The sequence below is a fragment of the Alosa sapidissima genome, chromosome 10, assembly GCF_018492685.1.
Source record: "Alosa sapidissima isolate fAloSap1 chromosome 10, fAloSap1.pri, whole genome shotgun sequence".
Taxonomy (NCBI): Eukaryota; Metazoa; Chordata; class Actinopteri; order Clupeiformes; family Clupeidae; genus Alosa; species Alosa sapidissima.
The window spans coordinates 10,005,144-10,024,313 of record NC_055966.1 but is presented as its reverse complement, the minus strand read 5'-3'; the positions used below and the strand labels follow the sequence as shown (position 1 = coordinate 10,024,313).

At 41.3% G+C, this 19,170-nt stretch overlaps 2 protein-coding genes and 1 long non-coding RNA gene across 7 annotated transcripts; 1 reads left to right on the top strand and 2 right to left on the bottom strand.

Annotated features, from left to right (window-relative positions):
* Window positions 1-303: 303 nt before the first annotated feature.
* On the top strand, window positions 304-11,826 carry LOC121720694 (NF-kappa-B inhibitor delta). The gene is made up of 12 exons (XM_042107048.1): window positions 304-493; window positions 4,021-4,157; window positions 5,220-5,250; window positions 5,354-5,592; window positions 6,038-6,267; window positions 7,744-7,849; window positions 7,991-8,137; window positions 8,224-8,278; window positions 8,606-8,769; window positions 9,187-9,303; window positions 9,598-9,762; window positions 10,108-11,826. Exons 1-12 carry the CDS (start codon window positions 478-480, stop codon window positions 10,177-10,179), a joined length of 1,479 nt encoding a protein of 492 aa, XP_041962982.1. The 5' UTR covers window positions 304-477; the 3' UTR covers window positions 10,180-11,826.
* Window positions 11,827-11,873: 47 nt separating this feature from the next.
* On the bottom strand, window positions 11,874-16,107 carry LOC121720703 (sodium/potassium-transporting ATPase subunit gamma-like). Of its 5 annotated transcripts, none has more exons than XM_042107065.1 (6): window positions 15,666-15,990; window positions 14,403-14,438; window positions 14,176-14,253; window positions 13,856-13,884; window positions 13,094-13,128; window positions 12,700-12,886 (listed from the first exon to the last, which is right to left on the bottom strand). In XM_042107065.1, the coding sequence occupies exons 1-6, from the start codon at window positions 15,679-15,681 to the stop codon at window positions 12,820-12,822; spliced, it is 261 nt and encodes an 86-aa protein (XP_041962999.1). In that variant the 5' UTR covers window positions 15,682-15,990; the 3' UTR covers window positions 12,700-12,819. The 5 variants fall into 5 exon arrangements, with proteins under 5 accessions (XP_041962997.1, XP_041962998.1, XP_041962999.1 ...); XM_042107067.1 differs by having other exon boundaries at window positions 12,753-12,886; window positions 13,856-13,886; window positions 14,179-14,253; window positions 15,666-15,993; XM_042107063.1 differs by lacking the exon at window positions 13,856-13,884 and having other exon boundaries at window positions 11,874-12,886; window positions 14,179-14,253; window positions 15,666-15,971.
* Window positions 16,108-17,038: 931 nt separating this feature from the next.
* Window positions 17,039-17,757, bottom strand: LOC121720705. Its single transcript, XR_006034608.1, has 3 exons — window positions 17,714-17,757; window positions 17,601-17,626; window positions 17,039-17,504 (listed from the first exon to the last, which is right to left on the bottom strand). It is a non-coding gene; the product is annotated as an uncharacterized LOC121720705 (long non-coding RNA).
* Window positions 17,758-19,170: the final 1,413 nt, after the last annotated feature.

Below are 19,170 nucleotides of genomic sequence, written 5' to 3'. Positions count from 1 at the left end.
ACCTCCCCAATACACAAACATATGCTATAAACACACAAATAGCCTACGCGTCCACTTAGGCCACACCATGGGCAGCCTAAAGTAGCCTAGGCCTAGGTTAGGCTACTCTTATAGCCTAATATAAGTGTAAGATACAATCGTCATGCTTTCAGAGACACTGAGAAAAATAGTCTACATCAGCGGGAGAGTTTGTGTCGTTGATTTGCATTCACGGCCCCTCACACCCAACAGCAGTCGACTGACAGATCTTTTGCGGAAAAGGGGGGCGTTGCAGGGCGGCGCTGAAAAAGCAGCGTGCTTTGTGTGTACAAGAGTGAAGTCGAGTCAACACGAGAGGTAGAGAGAAAAGAGGTAGCCTACATCTTCATCAGAGACACTTTTACACCTTTGGTTCGAAGAACAGAGAAATTTGGCTTAGGCTGTATTTGACCAAGACGGGCTGAAGACCGAAGTGATAGTCTTCAAAGGGATTTTGACATGCTCTGGCCGAAATGTAAGTTCTTTACCTACAAATCGACATAGGATACAGGTAGGCTAGCCTGTGACAATCTGTTCATAGGGTATTTGCCTAATGATTTCAGAATTGTACTTTTGTCAATTCAGTGGTGTCTTTACTTTAGAAAGTTAGCCTACTTATTTTAAAAATGTGACATAATTTCATTTATTTCCTAGGGATATACCTAGTATTACCTAGTAGGCTATTTTGTGTAACAAGCAATTTAAATCGTTTAACGCTTGCCTCCAAATAACATGTCCCAGCCCTGAACTGTTATTTTATATCAATCAGGATAGACTTATAGTCAGACTACCATGGCTGCTTTATTTAAAGCACTAGCCCTATAGGCTAGGCTACTTTTAAAACAGCAGTTTTGCTCTCCTCCTCTCAGTTCCTTATTCATGAATGGGTGTGGTATAATAGAGATAGCCAACCATGTAAAAGAAAGGGGCGTGACATGATGCCTGTCATTTTGCGATTATATCTTTATTTCACGTATGTAATTGAATCACAAAAAAGGACGTAGCGCTATTTTGACAGGAAGATAGGAAGACAGGCCTACTTTGCGCGAACATTTGTCATGAGAGAGCTTGTTCCTCTTTCTCGAGCAAACATAAGCACGGTGCTTTGGAATCCCCTGCCGCCCACGCAAGTGACTCAACGGCCAGGGATTTCCGTCATTTAAATATTCGAGACGGAGAATCCGATACCAAGGTCCAGGGCATCCCTATTGTCTGACATTCTCTTTGTCCGACCTGCCTTTGCACCCAAGAAACTGTCACGAAATAGTTTCAGACTTCATCTTCACAGACACCATTTATGTCGTTAGCCTGTGATCACTAAAAAAAAAACACTCTAATGGCATAGGCCTATGCCAAAGTAATTCATTAGGCAAAAATATAATTTACTGCAAATGTAAAAGTTTGCAGATGTAATCTAGTTCTTTCTCGAAGGGCTATCCTCTGTTAAGGCTGTCCTCTGAGGTCAACCCTTTAACCAAAAGTGCAAGCAGGCAGGAGCTCCTTTTGAAGGTCACAGGAGGATGATTAGTCACTGAAAGATGTGTTATGTCACTGTTGAAGTGAACTATGAAGCAACCATAGTAGGCCACCCACACTGCAGCCTTTGTAGGCTGTAGTGGTTATTTGCCATTGGTCTTTGATAATGAAAGCGAAATAAGTAAGGGAATGTTGCCATCAGTGATGTTCAGTAGAATATTTCATAGGCTACTTTTAAAAATATTTTGTATTTTGTAAACACACTAGCCATATTGTTATAAAAAAAGTAGCAGTAAGCAGGGGCATTTGACTGGGGGTAAAACCACTACTGATTATAGGGGCCCAAGGGGAGAGAGGGCCCTTGTAAAATCTGGAATATATTTTATTTTACCTGGGTTGAGGAACATAGGGCCCCATCAGGACTGCCTATGCCCAGGGTCTTGTGCTACGCCCCTGGCAGTAAGTGAAGTCAAAGAGAGACATGTTAATGTATGACTCATATTCAGCCCTAGGTGGTCTGGTCTTTAGCCTGCTTGAGTGACCTTTTCTGAAAATGTCAGTCTGGTGGGTTGTTGTCCAGTGCTGTTCTGTGCTCTTCTGTGGCTAAGCATTTGCATAGGAGTCTTCTTCGTACGCCGCACCTGCCAAGTGTCAGGCACCAGTGGTCTGGTGTGTCGCTCTGCTCATCGACTGTGTTTTTTGTTGATCTTAGAGGTATTCCCTGACCAAATATTCATCTGCCACCCACTCACAATATCAAAGAACTATGATCTCAGCAACCTTTAACAAACCACCAGCTCCTCTTGACCTTTAAGCCTTTCAGGCAGTGGTTATCTTTGTGAGTCTAATGTAGTTCTCTGAAGTACTTTGGCAGCATAATTGTGGTATTTGATTTGTCCCTTGTGTGTATGATGTATAGATCATTTACAGGTGCAATTAAACATCATTTTCTTGAAATGAAACAATATAAATAATAAGTTAAGCTTAAAAAACTACTGTGTATTGTCAACTAATAACATTTGGCTCACTTTGGTAAAGATAGTTTCACCATGAATGGATCTATCTTGAATGAATGACAATTCATAATACTGAAAAATCTTACCTCATATATCTCATTAAGGAAACCAAAAAGTCTAAACTCTCACAATACGTTCATTTAAACATATTAGTCATTCACTCATTCCCTTTCTCTCTCTCTCTGATGTTGTGTTTTTTCTTCCCCTGAAGAAAGGTTAAAACTTCATAGTAAACGCTGTGACAGATTTGAGAGTACTTTGGGTAAGGAAACACATTTGAGAACTATCCAAAAAAGCCCCGTGCATGAATCACAGGCCCATAAGGGCTGGTTGAGAAGAGGCATACCCTCAACAAAAGAGACCCGTAACAGTGTCCCGGAGAGGAAGGTGGGGGCCAGTATCGGGTACCTGCCTGATAACATGGCGTCCTCGGTGTCATGGCAGGAAGATCATGTGGTTTGCCACACTGAGCGTAACGGAGTGCAACAGGAAGCTGTCACAGAAAAAAGTTGTCTGCGAACATCCTACTCAAGAAAACCTGGTTTCTTATGAAGAGGTTGCAAACAGACGTTACCTCACCGCTCGCTCTCCTGGTGGAATACCTTCCTCACTGCCCCGTCGTCTCGCTGCCGTGAGCACTTTGCTCCTGTGACGGAAAAACGCTTGCCTGACGCTCACGTTTGGGGTCAAGACTTCTAAGAAACTTTCCCCCCACTTTAGTGCCCATGGCATACAGATAAAGGCAGCTGGAAAGCTCCACAATCAGCGTCATGTGTGTGTGTTTTTTTGTTGTTGTTGTTGTTTTTGCATTTTTGTTTTCTGTTGGTGACTAACAAAAGGAAAGAACAAATGAGAAAACAAAACAAGAGAGATGACACACGAGACTAGGGAATTTCACAGATAAATGGGGAAACTGACTGCTTCTTACACACAACAATCATGTCCAAAGGATGCATCACTGGCAGAGGTGCTGACATATGATAAAAGGGTGCAGTGAGAGTAGGAAAAGGGAAGGGAAACATGTGAGAAACAGACATAAACTGACGTTACAAAGAAGGCAGCAAACTTCAGCATATCACATGAAGGCCACTTTGTTCATCATGCTATTCACCATAGTCTTGTAAAACATTGAAGCCTCTTAAAGATGACCATTATGGTAGTTCTAATTAAACAATGCCCACAATCTTTTTAAATTAGCTTATGTTCATTACTGGCATCTCCCCAAGAGCAAGAGGAAGTTACAATTCAACAAGTCTAAAATTATAACAGAAATTCATTTAGAAGTGATGTAATTTCACACCATCCTTCAAGCCTACTTCTCAACATAAAACTGACAACTGATTTTTTTTTTTTTTGGCAACACAGATATGACAGTTATATATTATATCAGTATGCAGACTTAATCCCATGATGACCCTGGTGTGGCCACTGTGATCCTACTGGCTGAGCTACAAGAACACCAAACATGTTGTGGATATCCCACCAAAAAAGTGTCTCTGTCTCCTCACAGCGCCAAAGGAGAAGCCGTGTTACCCTCAGCCCACTGTCAAGAAACTCCTGGAACAGAAGAGGAAGCGAGAGACCTCCTCAGTGTCGCCAACGTGCTCCCTGGTGCCAACCAGCGTAGCCTCCAGCGCTGCCATCTCAGTGAGTGGAGTTATAGTTACGGTTATGGTTACAGTTACGGTTATGGTTACAGTTACGGTTATGATTACAGTTACGGTTACGGTTATGGGATTTGCCAGACATGTTTGTCCAAAGTGACACACAGTGTATGAACGCCTACTATCAGTTATGGTTATGATTATGCTATGGTATTTTCAGACTCTTTTGTCCAACGCAACTTGCAGTATATGAATACTACATTAGTTAAAAAATAATATTTTCAAATAAAGTTGAAAAAGCCTAAATTAAAGGAAAATTCCGGTATTTAGCACTTTGAATCCCTTTTCTGGTTTGTTTTGGATGAACTAGAGTGGTGGACACCGAAATTTTGACGATTGGTCCTTTCTCGACTTTTCTGACTCGTTTTGAATCGCCTTTGACTACTTCAGAGTGGCTGCAACAGGCATGCACAAACATGTCCTAAAACAACGCTTTAACGTTCGTTTTCAAAACTGTGCAACTCACCGAGTGGTTAGTGGTGTCCAAAACAAACCAGAAAAGGGACTCAAAGTGCTAAATACCGGAATTTTCCTTTAAGCATAATAGTAGTATTAATAATAACAATATTAATAACAGTAACAATATCAACATCATGTAAACAAAAGCCATAAACATAAACAACATATGAATAAAAACTATAAACTTACAAACCATAACTCTGTAAGAGAATGAATTAAGTAAGTGCAAGGTAAACAGATGAGTTGTTAAACACTTCTTGAAAGACAACATGAGATGAGGAGTGATGAGACGCACCGAGGTCAAAGGTTAATTAGGAAAGAGACTGAAAGACTCGTTAATTAGCCCCCTACATGAACACATATTCTTATGTTTAATAATTCATATTATTCCTTGCATAAACTTTACACCACTATAATGTTATAGTATGCGAGAATATGTCAGGCTATGTGCATGGAGTTTGGGGTTGGAATTACAGTAAGACCTGTGTATATCTGAAGAGGCCAGAATGCTGGTGTAGATTTTGTGTGACATTGTGTGACCAGCAGTTATGCCATTGACCTTCAATATTATGTTGCCCCTCTGCAGACGCTGGCACCAGTTGAACACTCCTCCGCAGGTAAAGGTGGATTGCCAAAAAAAACAAAATTGTAGCCCCTAATTCATCTGTGGCCATCAGTCCAGACTGCTAACCGCTAACTGTTACGCTGTTCCTCCCTCAGGCACAAGCAGCAGTTTCTCTAATATGGGGGCAGTTGGTTGTGAAACATGGGACCCGACTCTGCACTCCTCCTCTACGCCTCTGCATCATGGCAGCACCCTGCCCTCCATGGGGTTGAACTACTTATCCAGCCTCACTACAGGGAGCCTCTACAGCCACTGCCACAGCCAGCACCCAGTGGCCAGCTACACCCACCAACCGCTGCAGGACTGCACTGCCCCCATGCTGACGCAGCAGTTTGTAAGTACAGCAACTCTTCTTACAATGGGCCTCTCTGCCCACAGGTGACAGTGTCCTTCTGCAGAGATAGATAGATAGATAGATAGATAGATAGATAGATAGATAGATAGATAGATAGATAGATAGAGATACTTTATTGATCCCCAAGGGGAAATTCAAGAGGGGGTTAAATAAAACATTAGTGAAATATTAATGTATTATTCAGTATTCACTAACATTGGGCCCCTAATATCTGCCATGAGAAACTTAATTTGGCAACTTAGTGACCTACTAACGTACATTCAGTGACATCAAGCCCATATCTGCCATCAAAAACTTAATTTAGCAACCTAGTGACCTACTAACATACATTCAGGAACATCAAGCCCCCTATCTGCCATTTTAACAGGAACAGTTCACAGCTGTCTGAGTTTGTAATTAACAGACTACATTTCCCCCTTTGCAGCCTGAGTGCCATGTCACCATGGCCCCCAGCAGCATGGTTCATGCTGAGCCGGTGAGCTGGATGACAGGCCCCAGGCAGCAAAGTGCTTCGGCAGGCCCAGTCCCCTCAGCCGTCCCTGGCCTGGACACCTTCGGCCGACCCATGGATGGAAGGACCCTGGAGGAGGCACGCCGGTTCATCCAGAGGATGGACTACAGCGCCACCACATGGCAGGATGACGACGGTGACACGTAAGGCGTCTGAATGTGTGTGTGTGCATGAGTGTGTGTGTGTGGGTGTGTGTGTGTATGCCTGTGCGTTTGTGTGCGTGCGCGTGTGTGTGTGTGTGTGTTGTGTGTTTGTGTGTGTGCATGCGGTGTGTTTGTGTGTTTATATGTATGTATTGTACTTTATAGTACTTAATTCTATAAGAAATGGACCAGAGACCAAGGTGTATTGTCGACTCTTTACTGAGACATTATTCAAATCTGAGCACTCGTGCATACAACCCTTATTACATGTCAAAACCTGCTCACTACAATGTATGTGTGTAATGATGAGCAGGGCGATGTGTAAGATGTAGCTACAGTGTGTGGGCAGTTTGTGACCATATTTAAATGAATTACTAATACTTCAGTATAATGGTATGAAATAACTGGTATGAATCAAGTTTGACATATGAAACATCATGACATGTCAATGTAATGAAGCATGTCTAAAAATTGAAATGAGTAATGAATTTGAGCAGACTATTTCCCAAACTAAATGCAGTTTTTCTTTCTAAAAACTTAATTTGCACTTTTCGATGGGCTTTGGTTCTAGATAAAAATCTGTTCTTATTTCAAATAGAAAATAAGCTTTGTTTTGTTTTACTTAAAGGAAAATTCCGGTATTTAGCACTTTGAGTCTCGACTTTTCTGACTCGTTTAGCGTAGTGAAATACAGTTTCTGTCGTGTTTTATTTGGCATTTTGTAAAATCCTATTGATTTCTGTTGCAAGACTCATTGCACGTTGATATTACTGCGCCAACGTCTATGCTTCAGGTTCAAATATTGAGTGGAAGTTTATACACGGTTGTGAGGTGTCTGAAAAAATAGTTCCACAATAGCAAATAAGACGGCTGGAAATCATACATTGCGCCGATATATTTGATTTTAATAATCAATGAACACCACTAACCACTCGGTGAGTTGCACAGTTTTGAAAACGAACGTTAAGGGTTGTTTTAGGACATGTTTGAGTATGCCTGTTGGCCACTCTAGTTCATCCAAAACAAACCAGAAAAGGGACTCAAAGTGCTAAATACCGGAATTATCCTTTAATGTTCTTATCAGAAGAACGTGTGGAAAATGTGTTACAGTTATAACTCATCCTTTATAATGTAATTAATTATTACCTGCTGTTATGAAATTTGATCCTATAATTCTGGCATTAAATGTCTCATTTTACCATCTTTTGTAAGAACATTTGTTTTTTTATTCATGTTCATAAATTCTCTATTGTTCTATGTTCACTGACTTTGGAGAGAATCTGTGTACTGTAGGTGCTCAGAGCTTGATTAATGAAAGAATAAATCCTGGATGACAGTAGTCTGTTCTGGTTGTATTATGAAGATTTTAGACACATTTATATAGTACACATTTTCAATTCACATGTTTTCCAGTAATTAATTGAAGCAGATGACTATTAATCCCAAACTAAAAGCAGTTTTTCTTTCTCTCTGAAGGATTTTGCATATCTACACGGCGAAAGGCCAGCGGGAGTATGCATATGCTGCTGCGGAGAAACTGAAAGAGCTCGGGAAGCTGGACTCAAAGGAACACAAGGGGAAGGTAAGCCTTCGAACACAGCCATGGTTATAAAGTGTGTGTGTGTGTGTGTGTGTGTGTGTGTGTGTGTGTGTGTGTGTGTGTGTGTGTGTGTGTGTGTGTGTGTGTACATATCTGAACCATATATTTTGCCCCAATGCTCAGACCGCACTGCTGGTCGCCGTTACCGCCAACCAGCCCGACATAGTCCACGATCTGATCACTCTCGGCGCTGATGCCGGTGTGTGTGATGTCAAAGGTCAAACAGCCCTGCACCTCACTGCTACCTATGGCTACCCAAGAGTCATGCAGGTAACCATTCAGTGACCCTCTGCAAGTGTAGTGCTTTGGATTGAAAAAAAAAGTTTTTTTATAAGAATTGTTTTCAACATTTATAGGTAATCCTCTCCATGGTGGGACTGCAGCTGGACTTGGAGGCTCGAAATTTTGAAGGTACACTTTGTTCTCCTCTCTTCATGCAGCCTTTCTTCTTCTTCTTTTTCCTTCTCTTTCTCTCTCTCTCTCTCCCTCTCTCTCTCTCTTTCTCTTTCTCTCTCTCTAAAAGGGTGGTGTGTTCAGGGAGCTGTGGTGATAGTTGGGGTAGTTGTGGTTTGGTGTTTAAGATCTAAAGGGTCATACATATTTTCTTTGTACTTGATCCTTTTTTAGTATTATTAATTATAGTGTTTCTAGTCAGTCAGTCTCCTCCTGTTTGTCTGTCTGTCTGTGTCTTACAGACTCCCTCTCATCTGTCTCTCTTTTCTCTCTGTCCACTCCAAGGGTTGACCCCGCTGCACTGTGCGGCCATCTCTCACAGCGCCACCATGAAGGCCATGGCGGCCGCATTCCCCACCTCCGATCACACGTCTTGGCTGGCCGAGGGTAACGAGAAACTCTACTGCCTGGAGCACTTGCTGAATGCTGGCGCATCCTTACTTAGTCAAGTAAGCAATGGAAACTCAACTGTGTTTTCCTCACTCAGAAATGCCACCTTTTTCAAGCCATTTCACTTGTCACCTCAGCTGACAGTTTGAAGTTATCTGCACACCATCTTTCTGCCATGTTCATTGGATGACAGTATACTGTATACAGTATACATTGGATGTGCAGTATACTGAATGGTCTGTTAGAGTAATAATTATCTTAACACAGTCCTTTTTGGCAAATGTTTACTTTATGAAATACTGTGGTTTTCACTGAATTAGTCAGAAGAGACATTTAAGGAAAAGCGATTGGACTATCCCATGTGAGTGTTTCTGCAGAATCAGGGAGAGGAAGTTCCCCACGGGCCTAATCAAATTGTGCCATATGTGGTTTCACTCTCCCAGCGTTGATTCCCTCCTCTGGTTTCACTTTGGCAGGAAATCAAAAGTAACAAGACGGTTCTTCATCTCGCTGTGAAAGAGGGAAATGTGCAATTGGTGCGCTACCTGCTGAGTATCTGCCCTGCGGACATGCAGACCATCATCAATATGAAGGTGAGGACCAAAGGGAAGTCCCCTGGTTTTAAACTGGCTAACTAGGCCCTATTTCATGCAAATTTTAGTACCCAACTTAGTGTCAAATGCTCCTCCTATTTTCTTCACTAATTCTCTCATCTCATGCTCTCGCCTTCCTTTCTCTCAATGACTTGCTCTCTCTCTCGCTCTCTCCCTCCATCTCTCGCTCTCTCCCTCCCTCTCTCTCTCTCCCTCCATCCCTCTCTCGCTCTCTCCCTCTATCTCTCTCTCTCCCTCCCTCTCTCTCTCTCCCTCCCTCCCTCCCTCTCTCAGGCCCACGGCCACACTGCTCTCCACATGGCCGCTGGCCTGCACGGCAGCCCCCACCAGGAGGAGCTGATCCGACTGCTGCTGCAGCACGGAGCTGACCCCAGCACCCGCAACCTGGAGAACGACCAGCCCGCGCACCTGCTGCAGAGCGGAGACGCAGGCGAGAAGGTGAGTTCAAACAACCAGCGTCACGTGTTTGAGATCCAGAGGTGCATGAGAGAGAGAGGAGTTGTACCCCTTCAGCTTTTATTCAGAGTGATGCTACATAATCGAGATAGAATAACAGAATGGGACAGTCATGTGCTGAGCACCCACTAGCATATAGCACACAAGTCACAAAAGCATACAACAAACCGCTCATAGATAGATAGATAGATAGATAGATAGATAGATAGATAGATACTTTATTGATCCCTAGGGGAAATTCATTGATTGCACTCAGAAAGTCTACTGCGAAGGTGTCTTTTTGCCTGGGTGTAACATACACCTCCCTCTGTCTTTTTCCACGCACAGCTCAAGCTTATTTTGAAGAGGAGGGGCACTTCCTCTCGACGCCGCATTACTTCCTTACAGGATCAAGACTGACCTGGACTCCTTTTTCAGTCCCAGCGTACACTTCCTCGGCCTGAAATGCAGTCCGCTGGGGCCACTGACGGGACATTGCTGCAAATAACTCCAAACCATTTCCCATCTCAGTTTTCAGAATTCTGGGATGTTTTCTAAATAATGAATGCTGACAATGTCACCTGAATTGACCCCAGGGACTCCATGGAAAGGAAGGGGTTGTTATCTGTATCCTCGTGTGAGGGTTTTACATGCAACACACACTTATTCTACATCTCTAATTTATTCTAGAGTCAGTTTTGTTCAAGAAGAGTACTCATAGCAAGGTATCATACTCCATTCTATTTATCTGTGAAGCTATAGTGCAGGGTTCTAGTCAAAAGCCAAAGCTTTGTTGCCCTGTGGATTTTGATATGTTCTCAATCTCCTTATCTTTATAAGAAAATATGAAATTATTTCATTGAGGATGTTACATGGGAAAACCTACCAGAAAGACTGTAGCATACTAACGTCTTAAAACTATCAAAGCATTTTAGGGCTTTTGAAGATTTGAGGCCTTGTGTGTCTCACTCTTCATGTGTGTTCATGTGTGTTGTGATTTCTATGAAAATGCCAAAGAATGTTTCAGAGAAGACCATTTTTCTGAATGTCCCCAACATCAACCACCAACAGCCCCACCCCCCGCCCCTCCTCAATAACAAACTACATTAGTTCACAGAGAGGGGAGTTGTATGTCTGTTAGCTCAAAGGACACTGTATCAGTGTGTGGAAGCTAGCACATCTTCAGTTGGTATTTATTATCTTGATTTATGTGTGTAATTTATTTGTGACATGTCTACATTATGCTATCAAATGATCTTCCAGTAGCCTATAATAAAATTAACTGATATAAACAGTTAATGTCTAAAATATTCTCACTGAGGACAACAGTTCCACAGTAATTACTCACAGCGTACTTACTCAGGTTTTACTCATCGCTGCGTTAAAAGGTCATTTCAGGTAGACTTCAGCACACATGTTATTTTTTCAATGAGTCACCCATGGGTATGAGAAACATGGAGGTGTCCATGATGCGTGCTCAGGGACAGTCAAGCCTTCAGTTCTGTCTCTGACACAGAGAGGGGACTGACTGGTTCAAGTTCAAAGCAATGAGTACTTTCATTGTTTATTGGAATGTTCACTCATTTCAAAATTAGATAAATGACATGCCAGCTCTGGTTTCTTTGAAATGTATTTGTTTCATACTCAGGTAAATCCCAAAGCTCAGTGAGAGGTTAATGACTGAACTCCGGGTGTTGTTCAGGAAAAACTTAATTTGCACTTTTCGATGGGCTTTGGTTCTAGATAAAAATCTGTTCTTATTTCGAATTGAAAATAAGCAAGTTTTGTTTTACTTAATGTTCTAATCAGAACGTGTGGAAAATGTGTTAAGAGTTATAACTCATGCTTTATAATGTAATGAATTATGTCCTGCTGTTATGAAATTTTATCAAATTTCATCCTGTAATTCTGGCATTAAATGTCTCATTTTACCATCTTTTGTAAGAACATTTGTTTTTTTATTCATGTTCATAAATTCTCTATTGTTCTATGTTCACTGACTTCGGAGAGAATCTGTGTAGGTGCTCAGAGCTTGATTAATGAAAGAATAAATCCTGGATGACAGTAGTCTGTTCTGGTTGTATTATGGACATCATTAATTTTAGACACATTTATACAGTACACATTTTCATTCACATTTTTTTCAGTGAAAACAGTCTGCGAGCAGCATTACATTTAGTGCAAAATCTCTTTTTATAATTCTGTATATAGTTTATTCTGTCAGTCATTACATAACAAAACAAATAATAATTAGCTATTTACACCACAACACAGGTGTGCATCACAAACAGAATTGTACATATTAAATATTTAAACAATAAAGGCGCATCAACCTCATCTTAGTAAATGTCACAGAGGAAAATCTTTTGGCAAACAATGATAACATGTATAGCCTTTATATGTAAATGAAGAAAATTAGCACTGTGCCAATGTTAAACCACTCAAGTACTTAATTGCCCTTCAGTGAAAAACAAACCTTTTCCCTGGAAGTGTAAGGTATACTGTAGGTTTGGGGGGGGGGGGGGGGGGGGGGGGTATTCTGTAGCAATATCTTTATTATTATACAGCAACTTGATCTGGGTGTGGTCATGCAGTCATCAGTGGGAAAGTGGAGGATGAAGGAGAGACAACCAAAATCCCCTTCAAGTACTCTCACCATGTAACTTCCTCTTTTCTCTCTCCCTCCACCCAACCTGCTATGCTTGTCTGATTATATAACACAACTGTTGCCATGGGAACTCCAAACAGGCCACTATTTATTATTACTCCTCCTATTTGAAACTAATTAACAGGACAACGTCTGGGTCATTTGGAGACCAAGAATATTGAAGAGAGATATACAGTTGTCATCATTAATCCCTTTTGAGTCATAAAGTGACCCAACTAAAAAAAAAAAAAACCCAGTACAGATACAAGCTACCAGTGCTGCATTGGCCTACATGGCGTCCTATACAAACAAATGGATTCTTTTTGGAGAAAACAAATGAGTCTGGAATAGAAGGCTGCACTTTGTGGAGATGCTGGTTACCATGCACTCAGTGTCATTTAGGTCTGCCTTGATCAGCTGTTGGAGCATCTCCCTACACTGCTGACGCTCACATCCTCTCTCACACCGTCTGAGGAGGCACTGCAGGGGCAAGACAAGCAGAAAGACAGAGGGATAGAGAGACAGACAAAAAGAATTTAAAAAAAGAAGGAAAGAAAGAAAGACAATGAGCTATGCATTGTGTGTACAGGCAATGTTTGCCAGAGTGTGATATACAGTATGTACAGTGTATGTGTCTGAGTGTGATTTAGCCTATATTTGTATGTACGGTGTCCCCAGGGACTGTACCTCCTGTCTTGGGTACCTGGGTTCCTTCCACATGGCTGAAATAGGAAGATGACAAACAGATGGTTATTTCACTGAGCACAGAGATATAGGCAGGGCGCTTCGCAAGCAAGCATTGAGCAGTTTAGAAAGACATTCACATGCAGATCATACCAAGACTGTCTGTCTGCTGTACTTAGTCCTCATAATCTGACCGTTGCAAAAATGTGTTAGAAATGATTGGACTGGAAAGGATTGATGCAAAGAGGACAGAGTAGCACCAGTCAAAAATGACACCATTCATTAGCAACACAATATGCTTCTTATTATATTACAACTACTCCCATAAACAAAAAAAGGAATTCACTTTTATTTAGGCAACATGCTACTTGCCTGAAGGCACATAGCCTATGACCATACACACTGCTTTTCCATGTACTGAGCGCAAGTAAGTTTACTCTTGACTTTTGAAGCACTTTTAAAACTGCTTCTTCCTTCAGCATAGTTAGTGCATGTTATTAGTCTTTGCTTTGTGAGGCACACTAAATTGGATGGACAGGCAGTGTGGATAGTAGGAACAAATGCTGGCAGGACTGAGCTTTTTAAGCCCCCTGGAGCTGCATTCACTGAAGAGGCCATTTCCATTCCATTCTTTGTCGAGCTGGATTTAGGGGACATGATTCAGTAAGGTTGTTTATTAGTTACAAATTCCAGATTCTCTCATCCACCACATTCCACATGCACAATGCTGAACTGCAAGCACACATCTGACTTGCAGAGTCTTACTTGGAGGATTTCGCGCATTTGAGTTTTTTACCTGTCCGAGACAAAATGGGATCAGAGGCAAAGCAGCAGTTAAAGTTTACATTTGTGGTGTGGGGGAGAAAAGAGTTAAATGATCTGAGAGCTAAATATCCGAAAAGGTGCTAGAGATTTTGTCTCCTTCCTCAAAGATAAATACATTCAATTAAGAATAGACATTGGCCAGGATGGGATGAGTGAGTGTAACGTGTGTGTATGTGTGTGTGTGTGTGTGTGTGTGTGTGTGTGTACAAAAATACATTGTATTAACTTTAAAATGGAAATTTACATAGGCCTAATGTACATACTGAGAGCTATAATAATCCCGGACAAGAACATGGCGACCCCGAGGATGACTCCCGTGGTCTGTAGTGTGGCATAATCTGGAGGGGGGGGGGGGGGGAACAGGTGACATGTTAGGTGACAGAAATAAAATGTCAAAAAGTTTTCTTATTCTTGTGCATGTTCCACACAGTTGTACTGTAGTGAAGTGAGGGATTATACTGAGTTTCAATAGCCTTAGTGTACTTACCATAATGGAAAGCACTTTGGTCCGGAAAATTAGATTCTGAGGAAGAAATACACTTTAGCCACTAAACTACAGCGACAACAAAATTACATTTTTTCCCAATGGAACCAGTCGGGAAGATGGATTAGCCTGAATGTTTATTTATTTATTTATTTATTTATCTGTCTATCAACATTATTGATTTTCAATCTACAGCTCGGAGGACTCGAGAACTCAAGGACTGAGAGGTTCAGCACCCTGGACAGGTACAATGGCTTCTTACCCGAACTAGTAAAGTTAATGAAGAAACACTATACTGTCTAATTTGCCGATAGGGAAAAAAATGTAATTTGTCTTTTGGGTTCATTCCATCACCCTGGTCTACTTGCTGACTGACATTTCTCCCCCTGTGAGTGAAGCAATTTGATGAGTTCGATCGATTTGTCCTGGTCGCGGATAGGCTAATTAATGCAGAACCGATGTGAGGTCGGCTCAGCAGAAAGTGGGTTAGACGCACCGTCGCACTGAGCGAAATGCAATCTCCCTGATTCATCACAACCTAGGCGGATATTCCTCGATATTCTTGATACGTCTTATGTATGAAGTGAATGGTTATTAAGTTGGAAATAAGAAGAATTCCAGTATAGATCACGAAGGAACTTTCCAAATCCCCCTTTCCACTCCCCAAATCTCGAAATGGACATCAGCCACTGAATGTAACGCAATAACAGATGATATTATGGTAGGCTATAGCCTAATACTATTTGTACAGAGCTATGAAGGAACCACTATGAAATCGTTTGCAACAGCAACACCTCACTGCTATCTGCTGATGAACACTCAAATAGGCTAGGTGCCGCGGTAATGCGGTTTTCTGGTGCTGAACCTCTACTTTTAGGGGGAGCCAGCGAGCTCTTCTCAAACTGTTCCCCACTTTGTTCCATATAGATAATATCTGACGGGAAAGTGATGTGACATGTTTAAAAAAACACCTACAGTTAAAACCATCATACGATGAAAGAAATAAACTTAAGTTGTTTTTTGCCCCCTGTTGGTAAACAATTACGCACAGATGAACTACAATACACCACTGAGTTAGAATACATCACTTAGCCTATGTGAGTTTTTGAAGGGATTGCAGACGAAAGAGGATAACTCAATTCAAGTTTTAAGAAGTTCAACTACGTCGAACCATCAATCACTCGTTCCTGTGCTAGTGAACAAAACTTGGATTTATTCATTTTAAAAACGAGGTGGTGATGATGATGTCATTAAATGGCTTCTCACCTGCTGCAGCATCCATGACTCGGTTGTACAGTCAAGCTGGGGATGGGTTTCCTCGGTCGTGGATGGGCTACAATGCGGACTGGCCGGAGTTGAAGAATAGGATGGTGTCGATAGGGGCGAGGTGGAGAGTAAAGCCTATGCGCATCCGTGGTGCAATGGAGCATCTGCACACTGATAGCATCGAGCGCCATCTATTGGAGATGTGAAAGTAAGCCTTCTAAATTGCTCTCGTATTGAGAAAGCATTTCCCATGGGCATGAAGTCGATACCTTGCCAGCCAATGCGGCGATGTATTCTGTAAGGGTTATCTGGAAAATGGGAGGAATAAAGCGACCATCACCTGGTCCCCTCAGCTTTGCATTACCACTGGGTTTACCTGATCGATAACAGATAATGGAATTGCCATCACATCTTTTACAAATGGATATCTTTGAGCTGCATGTGCTTGATGTCATGATCATTTTTTTACAGTCACACTGTGGACTGTTGCCACGCATGATATTCATAACGAAGGTGGATTAACGGTCAGTTATGGTAAAATGAGAAAGTGTATGCATATTGAAACTTAATCCAAACTATATAATATATATGATTTAAAAAACATATATTTAAAACAAATATATATCATGTTCTTTTAACAGTGTTGTATTAAGCTGTGGGCAATGTATCACAGCCTTGTGTCTTGTCACAGTGCAGCAGCTCTAGCACTAGCCTACACATAAGCTCTCTTGAAGAATAGCTTTGCAAAGTCAGCAGAATACAAACTGTAAGCATCAATGCAGCCCTGCCGAGGAAAAGAGCAATTACACACGTTACAGCATGCGGGACAAGTCCTTGGGGGAGTTTGAGGAAAAATAAAATCACAGTCGATCACCGATGACTCCAACATTTATTCATTTAATCGTGTACAATAGAATCAGTACAAATAAAACATGTACTTCTCTGTTTATAAAACAAGGCTAGATGGACAGCAATTTCAGCTCATTACATAACATAAAAAATGTACATAATCTATGCAAGTTTTTTTCAAGAAAAATAGAAGATGCTGATGAGAGCATATGGATGTACTCAGGGATGTAGTGGTAAAATAAGAAGTGGGTAAACTATGAATTCTGTGAGGTGGACTGTGCCATGTGCTATCAGAGTTTTAAAAAAGGCATTCAGAACATGTTTGATGATGGTGGAGGCTATTGTCCAAGTGCAATTCCGCGCAAAACTGTCACATCCAAAACGGCAACACAATGCCATAGTATTTAGCTGGCCTTATGGACGTGACAGTTTTGCGTGGAATTGCCCCCAAGGTTTATAACGATATCAGTGGTATTAAATGGTTCCTAGAGTGTACATAATTGTGAATGTGGATAATACAGTGTGATTTTTGAATGTTAAAAATTGTGATTGGTGAATAAACTCTAATAAGAGGTGGATAAACTCTATTTCTGAAATTTCAGAGGTGGATAAACTGTGTTTACTTGTGTTTAGCCTCCACTACATCCCTGGATGTACTGGTATGGCAGGCTACTCAGAATGAAAGATAACTGTGAAAGTGTGATAATTATGCTCAGGTACTACCCTGAGTGCAGTTATGTGCAATGATGCACTTCATCAGTCAGGAAAACACATTACATAAGCAATTCTCTGCATACAAGACACAATCTTGCTGTTTATAGGCCTAGCAGTATGTTATATATAAAGGAAAATGAAAATGCAACAAGACCAGGGCAGAGATTACTGTAGCTGGGGGACAGCTTCTCCCTTAGTGTGCTGCACGTGAAGCCTTCTCGTGACTCCCTGGAGGCATAACTCAGGTGTGCGATAAGGCGGGAACCAGGTCTAGGGCTGTGGAGAAATTCAACATTCTCTTTGAGCCCACAGATTTTATAAACATTACCAAAAGTGTATTTAACTCTTTCATTTGGCTGATTGTGGACTCACCTGTATGTCCGTAAGTCATGTTTAACCTGTAAAACATGCTCATGTTAAATATTCATCTTTGGGCCAAATGAAAAGGGAAATAGATTACGTCTTTACTGTAGTTTCAAACTCACTTTGGATGATTGGAGCCTCTGGATCACCACAGCCTGGCCTGAGAACAGCAAAGTTTTGCTTTAGGTCTCAAAAACAGCAGGTTGTGAAATGTTACCAACTCTCTTGAATAGATAACATCCAAATGTACAACCCCAAAATCTCCAAAAAAGTTGTTGTGTTGTTAAATGTCGATAACAGAATGTGATCATATGCAAATCTGGTAAACCCATATTTAGTTGCAAAACGAACATACATAACCAAATGTCAAATGTTGAAACTATCAAGTTCATGAAAATGATGTGTTCATTTTGAATGGGATGCCAGCAACATGTTTCAAAAAAGATTGTTACATGGCAACAAAAGCCTGGACAAATTGTGTAATGCTAAAGAAAACACAAGAAGGACCATTTTAGGTTAACTGGCACCATGGTTGGATATACACATATTGGCCCATATATAGAAAAATGGAGCTATCTAGGCAAATTAATTTTATTTCTAGTTGAAAAAACAAAGTGACATCATACAGTATGCATTAAACTGTCATGGGTGCTGTTTCTGATATATTCCTGCCACTTACTTTGGTGCTTACTTGCAGCTACATTTCCTGGCTGTGAGATAGAAAGATACAGATAAAAAAACATCAATAACACAAAGGAATGTGTTTCTTGTGCATTTTATATGACGTTCAACCAACCAGTACTTGTGAATGTGAAGTGTATGTGAAAAGCTTTGGAGCATAACCAACATGCAATTTCCCAAAGACTCTGTGAAAGCAGTGACTCTCCCCCTGACCTTTGGCTGCCATCGTCTAATCTTAGTGCAGCGAGGCAGGGATGGCCTTTCTTGCAGTATCAGACATGACTAATTTATGGCCTGGTGTTGATTTCAGAGTAACAGGGGTGACAGGGGTGACAGGGGTGGGGCGTCAAACTCCAAACAGTCCAGGAGAGTATGGGGAGCAACATGGGCATGGGTGTTAGGTGTCAGCTGGGGCGGTTGCGTAAGGTTGTACTGGCAAGAGCTATCGACATCCCCTTCCACTTGTGAAAAACAATTAATTCTCAGTCATAATGCATGATGTTGCAAACAACTGAGGGCAACAACACAAACCTGCACTAACAGCAGAAAGACTGGATAACCTCTGCCACCTATCGACGGGCTGTGGTGTGAAATCTTGGCCAAAGATACTCTTTGGAAGCCTCCTGAGCAGTCTAAATGACTGCCATGAGAGTACTTCTTAACACCTTATAGTCTGAGGTAGTCTGAAAACCTTGATATTTTCATATATTTCACTTATCTAAAATCATTGATGCAAAAATGCCACATATGGTTATATAGAGATCCTCAGCAATAATCATTTTAGACTGATTACAGTGCCAAGGGGCAATTTAATTTTTTATATTTAAATGTAGAATGCAAATATAGAGTAAGAAGTACCCTTATGAAACTGATTAAATATCTCAGTGGTTATAATGGG

Excerpts from the sequence above, each read along its gene's own strand:
- LOC121720703 (XM_042107063.1), bottom strand. Across the intron at positions 13,129-14,178 it reads CGGGATTATTATAGCTCTCA|CCATGTGGAAGGAACCCAGG; the intron begins GTATGTACATTA and ends TTCCTATTTCAG. Across the intron at positions 12,887-13,093 it reads CCAGGTACCCAAGACAGGAG|TGCCTCCTCAGACGGTGTGA; the intron begins GTACAGTCCCTG and ends TTGCCCCTGCAG.
- LOC121720694 (XM_042107048.1), top strand. Across the intron at positions 7,850-7,990 it reads CAAAGGAACACAAGGGGAAG|ACCGCACTGCTGGTCGCCGT; the intron begins GTAAGCCTTCGA and ends CCCAATGCTCAG. Across the intron at positions 8,770-9,186 it reads GCGCATCCTTACTTAGTCAA|GAAATCAAAAGTAACAAGAC; the intron begins GTAAGCAATGGA and ends TCACTTTGGCAG.